Raw genomic sequence first — 8,432 nt, 5'->3', positions numbered from 1 at the left:
CAGTGTATGTTCTCATTCATTTGGGGAATATAAATAATAGTGAAAGGGAATATAAAGGAAGGGAGAAGAAATGTTGGGAAATATCAGGAAGGGAGACAGAACATAAAGACTCCTAACTCGGGGAAACGAACTAGGGGTGGTGGAAGGGGGGAGGAGGGCGGGTGTTGGAGGGGAATGGGTGACGGGCACTGAGGTGGACACTTGACGGGATGAGCACTGGGTGTTTTTCTGTATGTTGGTAAATTGAACACCAATAAAAATTAATTAAAAAAAAAAGAAAAAAAAGAAAAGAAAAGTGTTTCTTTTAAGCCTCCTATGACTTCCAGGCACAGGACTGTGTTGCAATGCCTTTAAAGATCACAATCTGCTGTCACTTGCACACATACACAATGTAGTGGAGTAGTTCCCAGGGGATTTCAGCACAGATGTATGATGGGCTGGGAAAAATCCATTGAAGATTCATAAAATTTTCCCTCTACATAAAATGACACACCAATTCAGCCAGATTCTGGCTCTACACTTAGACCTTTGTTAATTAACTCTTCGAGTTTATTCCTTGTGTTTTCTTCTAGAAGTCTGGCAGGAGAACCACAAATAAGCAACTGAAAAATGAGAAACCACACAGAACTAACAGACTTTATCCTCCTGGGATTGTCAGATGATCCACAGCTTCAGGAGGTGATCTTTGTCTTTCTGCTCATCACCTACATTCTCAGCATCACTGGGAACCTGACCATTATCACCCTCACCCTGCTGGATTCCCACCTCCAGACCCCCATGTATTTCTTCCTCAGAAACTTCTCCTTACTCGAGATTTCATTCACAACTGTGAGCATACCCAAGTTCCTGGGCACCCTGATTACAGGAGATAAAACTGTTTCCTTTAATGATTGTATGGCTCAGTTATTTTTTTTCATTCTGTTGGGAGTCACTGAATTTTACCTGCTGGCTGCCATGTCCTATGACCGATATATTGCCATCTGCAAACCTCTGCATTACATGACCATCATGAATCCAAGAGTCTGCATACTCCTTGTCTTTGCTTCTTGGTCGGCTTCATTCTTAATCATATTCCCATCACTCATGCTATTCATACAGCTTGATTATTGTAAGTCCAATGTTATAGACCATTTTACCTGTGACTATTTCCCCTTACTACATCTTTCTTGTTCAGACACTAGATTCTTAGAGATAGTGGGTTTTTCCTGTGCTGTTTTTACGTTAATGTTCACATTGGTGATAATAATTCTGTCCTACATATATATCCTCAGAACAATTTTGAGGATTCCTTCTACTAGTCAGAGGACAAAGGCCTTTTCCACCTGTTCTTCCCACATGATTGTCATCTCTATCTCCTATGGCAGCTGCATTTTCATGTATATTAACCCAGCAGCAAAAGACAGAGTGTCTCTGAGCAAGGGAGTTGCTGTGCTAAACACCTCGGTAGCCCCCATGCTGAACCCCTTTATTTACAGCCTAAGGAACCAGCAAGTCAAGCGAGCCTTCCTGGACAAGGCAAGGAAGATTGTATTTTTCTCAAGCAAATGAAAAAAGTGCTGTCATAAATTAGAGGCATAATGAAGAACAAGTAAACAAAAAACAGAGTTCTAAGTCTAACAATGTCCCTGTAGCCTCACTAGAGTTCCATTTCATTGCTTATATTTCTATTGCTAGCAGTTTGCTGAGGATATTTGAATTCATAGATATTTTTTCCCTTTAAATTCCAATTCCTTTTCATTGCATTTCCCTTCCTTTAAACTAGTCTTTCCACTCTATAACTATGAGGTTGGCCTCATTTCCCTCTTCTAAATATCTTTAAATTCCACTTTTTTCACAGTAATGCTTAGAAAATCAAAGAAAGACAAAAACACCACAAGATCAATGAGTTAAAACTGTTTTATAATTTCACAAGGAAACACTCTTTCATGGAATTCAGAAAATATTGTCATGTTTAACATTATTATTTATTTACCATACAAAGACTATAAATATAACTTAGTCTTACTGGAGTATTACAGACACTATCGTCTCCATATAAGAGCACACTTAGTAACCGTGTAAAAAATGTGTAACGAAAAAAAATAATATAATTACTTTTTTTGAGAAGTCTCAAAATATTCCTCAGGTACCCAATTTAAAATTTTACTGTGCCATATAATTTCTCAGCTTAAAACACAATTATGAAGACACACTTACTTAGGGAAAACTTGAAGTAGTCCCTACTTCTTGAAACCCCATAATTACCACATACTCCATACCAGTTCTTTTAAAAAAGCCTGAAGAAATAAATATTCCTAGGTACTAGATATGACCACAAATTTACTGTGGTATATTTAAATAAATGCTTGATGTTAAACTGCTCTTTTGGATAATAATGGCTAAGAGTTATAACATTCTCTTACTTTTTCTGGTCATTTTGATCTAACAGCTTACATGTAGAGCTCATTTTGTGAAAATGATACAAAATCTTCTTTGTTTCATACTATGCTTTGTTCGTAGAAAAATCATTGCAACAAAAATCAGTACAAGCCCACTATCACTGCATTTCTTCAGTCCTTTACTGGAGGTTCCACAGGACAAAAATGAATACATTTAATAGTATTAGAAAGGAAGATACCAATAAATCTCTTTCAAATAACATGATTTTCCTCCTAAGGCCTTAGTGTATTTACACTAAATGGTTCTTAAGCCCAACACAGTCCTCTCCCAGATATCCACACATCACCTCAATAAGGCCTCCCTCAATGACACTACTTAAAATTACAGAAGCTCCCCACTTCCAAGGTTATTCAATTTTCTCCTCCTTTACAAAATAGTTATTAATTTATAAAAGACCCATAATTTGCTAATCAATCATGTTCATTGCTTATTGTCTGTATCCTCTCACATCTCTCACCCCATGAGAGCAGGGACCTCTGGCCTCCTTTGCAGATAAAATGATGTGCTCCCAGCAGTGGTGTGCAGGGGACTGCCTCTATACTTCCCAAGAGCCAGTTGTGCTGTGTCTTCTCCATTCTGTATTCAGAAAGTTCCCATCAGTAGCTTGAAACTTGCCATGTGAGAGAAGTGACATCTTAGAAACAGATAAGCTCTATAGATCAATCCCTCACCTCCAACCCCCTGAGAGGCAGTTGTTGAACATTTACCAGAAGTCACTAATCCTCCTCATTTAGAACATGTGTCTGCTTTGTAGTGGGTATTAGACAAATATTTTTTGAATAAATAAATACGTTTGCATAATTTAGAATGGTCTGGTGCCCTAGCAATCAGAGCTCTGACTAAATATTTTACAACCTAAACACATACAATAATGTACATAACACTGAGTTAGCTTTTAAAACTGTTCAAATAAAATGTGCATTTTATCACAACTAGACATTTTGTATGACAAAGAAATAATTAAATGTTTTCTAAAGCATTTGGTATTCATTTTCTTTTATTTTACATTAGGTCTCTTGACAACTATGTAAAAATCAATTTATTTGATGTGTACTGACTTTTCATGGAGTTAATGACAACACTTTTTGTTAAGGTTTGCATATTGAACTTTCTAATGATAGGAATTCCTATGATGCAAAACCTTATTTTTTTTTTCCACTCAAAAAGATTTCTATAATTATTTGGGTTACACCTAGTAATTTATGAGGTTCCAACATCATCTGTCAACTGATACACTTCTGATATTATAAATTCAAATAGAATAATAGTTCAGTTAGATGATGGTAGTCAGTAAATGGGAGGCCAGCCAGACATCTTGGGGGGTGGGGCTTACCTATAGAGGATAATAATATACCATTGAAAGTAATTAGCAATACATACTGGAATTATTCAAAAATATGATGTGAGTTCAGGACATAGAGAAAATCTTTATTTTATGTTATTTTATTTATTTCTGTAAAACTTTTATTGGAGTTTTATTTGCCAACATATAGTATAACACCCAGTGCTCATCCTGTCAAGCGCTCCCCCAGTGCCTGTCACCCAGTCACCCCATCCCCCTCCCACCTCCTCTTCTACAGCCCTTTGTTCATTTCCCAGAGCTAGGAGTTGATTTAGAGAAAATCTTAATATATTTGGATCCCCTAACAATTTGATTTAATAAACTTTTTCTTATTATGAATATGTTACAGCAAAACTTTATTTGTAACTGAAACCTGTCCTCCACTGTCTGAGGAGAGTGAAACCTGGTAGCCTGAACAATAGTTCATAGACCTAAAACACAGGCACTCATCAACCTCAGAATACATGGAGGTAATTGGCACATTATTAAAAAGCAGATGTCCTACTAGCTTGTGGATAAGAGGCTAACAGTTGTAATTAGTCTTCCTCAAAAGTAAATTATTAGGAGGCCTAGAGAAAAGCTAGAGAGCTATTAGGAACTAGGAATAAGACAGTAAAGGTAGAAAGTGAGTGAGAGAGTGATCAAGGAGGAAAGAGAGAGACAATTCAGCATCTAGAAGTTTGAGGAAAGATATGGAGAGGAAACATATCTAATAAGATATTTCACAGGCAGTCCAGGTGGCTCAGCAGTTTAGCGCCACCTTCAGCGTGATCCTGGATACCCAGCATCGAGTCCCGCCTGGGGCTCCCTACATGCAGCCTGCTTCTCCCTCTGCCTGTGTCTCTGTCTCTGTCTCTCTCTCTCTCTCATGAATAAATAAATAAAATCTTTTTAAAAAGATATTTCAAATGAAGTGCAGTGCTTTGTGAGATAGAAACTCATCCGCCTTTCCTGTAAGTAACTCCATAAAGATTGCATTGCCCACAATGCTATAATTTACAGTCATATAGGATCACATGAGCCTCATAGTACAGTATGCTTATCAATATAATGAGAAGTTTTTGCAATATACTGGAATTTCATCTTTCTTGACTATATTAATGGACTATGAGTATTTTTCTAGTGAAAGGAATACTTTGTTCATTATTGCATACCAAAGGCTTATTGTAGTGTAGCCATTAACTAAAATATTTGATAAATTAGTCAACAAAGGAAGGAGGTCTCAAAATGCTTATTCCTATCTAAACTATTTTTATCTCTTGCCTTGAGTAATTATAATTATTCTGTCCTGATATTTTGTTTGAGTAAGTTTCTATGCCTGGGTTTTCTAGAACCCCTTCTCTTTCAGAATCATAGACAAAAATCTCTATAATCCTTATAAAAATAGCAGCACCTTTAAACTCCTTACTCAACAGAAAGAACCTCTCTTTTCTATTTAGATCTACCTCCCAGAATCTCCACTGTGAACATATATGGGGAAAAATCTTATATTTTAATCATTAAGGTACCAGATTGAACCCTATGATTAGACTCCCATAGATCTCACACTTTCAATGTTTTCTTAATTTGAGATGTTTTCATATAGACAATAGTGAAATATCACAGTGGTACTCAACAATGCCATTTATTTGGCACATATCAATGGCTTCCTAGAGACAGATCCTTTCAAGTCTCAGTAACAACTCATGTACTCCATCTTTCACTCTATATAATCCCCAGAAACACAGTTCCATTTGTGTGACCTTGGAAAAATTAGCTAAACTCTCCAAGAGTCAGCTTCCTAATATAAAAATTATGGAGGATAATAGGAATTTCTTCAGAGAGTAGTTGTAAATATTGATTTATACAAGGTTTGCAAAAGACTTACAAATATGCCTGGTACCCTACAGATGCTTAATAAATTAAAACTATTACTATGATCTTAAATAATATAAGCTTTAATTGAATGTCATACAGCCAGCGACATGCAGTTTACTCAAAAACAATTTGACTTTATGTATCACAACATTGTCTGTAGGAAAATGTCCTTGTATAGAACATTATGTGGTACTGCCTCATCCATAAATTGGGGATGACAATAATGTTTATTTCTTTTTTACACATCACTACTCTAAAAATATTTTATTATGGACTTACACATTTTGCATCTACCAAATTCCGTCAATTATGTGTATCTATATACGAAGACTGCAAAGACTACATTTTCCATTGTCCATAAAGTTAGAATTATAAATATAATTTTAGTTCTGCCGACCAGATGCATTCATAAAAGATACAAACTTTAAACATTGTTATAGTTAAGCATCTACATTGCTGGTGTAGATCACAGCAGATTCCAATGACCATAAATTTTGTAACAATAGCCCTAGATTCCTGAGGATCATCTCTCATGAGGACTCAATTTTGTAAAGCAGCTTTGAGATCATTCCAGGAAGCTCATCCTAAAATCCGCCTTTAACTCTCTTGATAATTCCTTAATTTGTACATTACATTAAATTGATTTACATTTAACTAGCTGTAATAAATTCTGTTCTCTACAACTGCAGTTGTATATATATACAAAGCCTATCCAGGTAACAGCTCTCAAAGAAATAAGAATTTGGAGCCAATTTATTAACCTGGCTTGATTTGAAGTCAGCAACAATTCCATTAGACACTGAAACACTGGTAGTCCACATGGACACATTAACAATGCAGAGACCACCAAGAATAAATGCCTACTAAAAGCAAAGTTGAATAAAATTGAATACTGAATACAAGGCTTATGTAGGAGCTGGCTGATTCTAAATGCTTTAGACAGCTTAAAGAACAAAATGTAATTTTGTTTCAATCTTCTCATTGATGAAGGATAGTTGGAAGAAAAGCAGGCATGGACAAGGGACCCTAGGAGAAAACCACCCTTAAAAGGATTCTACACCTCCCTGGAAGGAGTGCTTCACTCTTTCCCATGTGATAGGTAGATAACCACTACCTGATTGGATGACAAGTTCATGGAGGGTTAATTATATTGAATCAGCTCACCAACAAACCTATAAAAACCCCTAGACTTAGAAACTCTGATAGTAACCTTCTCAGGTCCCCTCCCTCTTTGGGAACTTTGTACTATCACTCAATAAACTCTGCTTTGCTGCCCACCACTCTATCTGGTCTACCTCTTCATTCTTCTAAGTGGTGTGACCAAGAACCATTGGCACTGGTAGAGAAGAAATCCTACCTAGCATCATAAATGAAGAGATGACATCGTCAATATTAAATCCTGATCCTGCAAATATTAAATCCTGTTCCTTAAATATCCAGTTGATTTAATTCACAACCTCTTCACGTGTCTTACATTAATGTTAGAACACTGACTGGGAAAAAATGGGAACTGATCATTGGAATGAAGGCATCTCTGTGGATTCAGATGATTCAGAGTACTGAACATGAAAGCACCACCTAGATTCCCTTGGCAGCAGAAGGATCATCTTGTTCTGCTTCATGAAGCTGACCATGTATCATTTAGAAACTCTGTAATTATCTCACCTCAGGTAGTTAAGTTTAAATTTGTCCTTTGTGTACATTCACCATTCTTAGCCTGTGTTCTGACCTATATGTATCAGAATCTAGCATTACCAGGAGATGGTAAGCAAGTACAAACTCAGAAAAAGACATAATTACACTTAAAAATTTTACCTGTTTTTGATAATGTTTTCTTTTTAAAATTTTTAAAAATCTAATTAGTTAATATACTAGAATACTGGTTTCAGGAGTAGAATTCAGTGATTCATTACTTACATATGACACCCAGTGCTCCTCATAACAAGTGCCCTCCTAATACCCATTACCCATCTATAGCATCTCCGACCCTCATCCTCCCATTAACCCTCAGTTTCTTCTCTGTCGCTTATGGTTTGTCTCCCTCTCTCTTTTATCTTTCTCCCCTCTCCCATATGTTCTTTGGTTTTGTTCCTTTTAATTAATTAATTAATTAATTACTTTTAATAAATTTAGTTTTTATTGGTGTTCAATTTGCAACATATAGAATAACACCCAGTGCTCATCCCATCCAGTGCCCCCTTCAGTGCCCGACAACCAGTCACCCCAACCCCCTGCCCACCTCCCCTTCCACCACCACTAGTTCATTTCCCAGAGTTAGGAGTCTCTCATGTTCTGTCTCCCTTTCTGATATTTCCCGCTCATTTTTCTCCTTTCCCCTTTATTCCCTTTCACTATTATTTATATTCCCCCCAAAATAAGACCATATAATGTTTATCCTTCTCTGATAGACTTATTTCACTAAGCATAATACTCTGGTTTCTCTTCAGATTGAATAAATATTTTGCCTTTCTGTTTTTTTTTTCTTTTTTTTCATGGAGAAATTACTTAGCGTTATTTTATTTTATTTTTATTTTTTTAATAATAAATTTATTTTTGGGGATCCCTGGGTGGCTCAGCGGTTTCACGCCTACCTTTGGCCTAGGGCGCACTCCTGGAGTCCCGAGATCAAGTCCTATGTCAGGCTCCCAGCCTAGAGCCACCTTCTCCCTCTGCCAGTGTCTCTGCCTCTCTCTCTCTCTCTCTCTCTCTGTCTATCATAAATAAATAAAAATAAAAAAATAATAACCAATTTATTTTTTTATTGGTGTTCAATTTGCCAACATACAGAATAACA

The 8,432-nt window shown here is 36.4% G+C and overlaps 1 protein-coding gene across 1 annotated transcript; it reads left to right on the top strand.

The window, feature by feature from the left end:
• Positions 1-609: 609 nt before the first annotated feature.
• LOC112912401 (olfactory receptor 6C1-like) lies at positions 610-1,548 on the top strand. Its single transcript, XM_025989105.2, has one exon. It carries the CDS (start codon positions 610-612, stop codon positions 1,546-1,548), a length of 939 nt encoding a protein of 312 aa, XP_025844890.2.
• The last annotated feature ends 6,884 nt before the right edge of the window (positions 1,549-8,432 follow it).

The sequence above is a fragment of the Vulpes vulpes genome, chromosome 16 (assembly GCF_048418805.1).
Source record: "Vulpes vulpes isolate BD-2025 chromosome 16, VulVul3, whole genome shotgun sequence".
Lineage (NCBI taxonomy): Eukaryota > Metazoa > Chordata > Mammalia > Carnivora > Canidae > Vulpes > Vulpes vulpes.
This window is presented reverse-complemented; position numbering and strand designations above follow the sequence as displayed.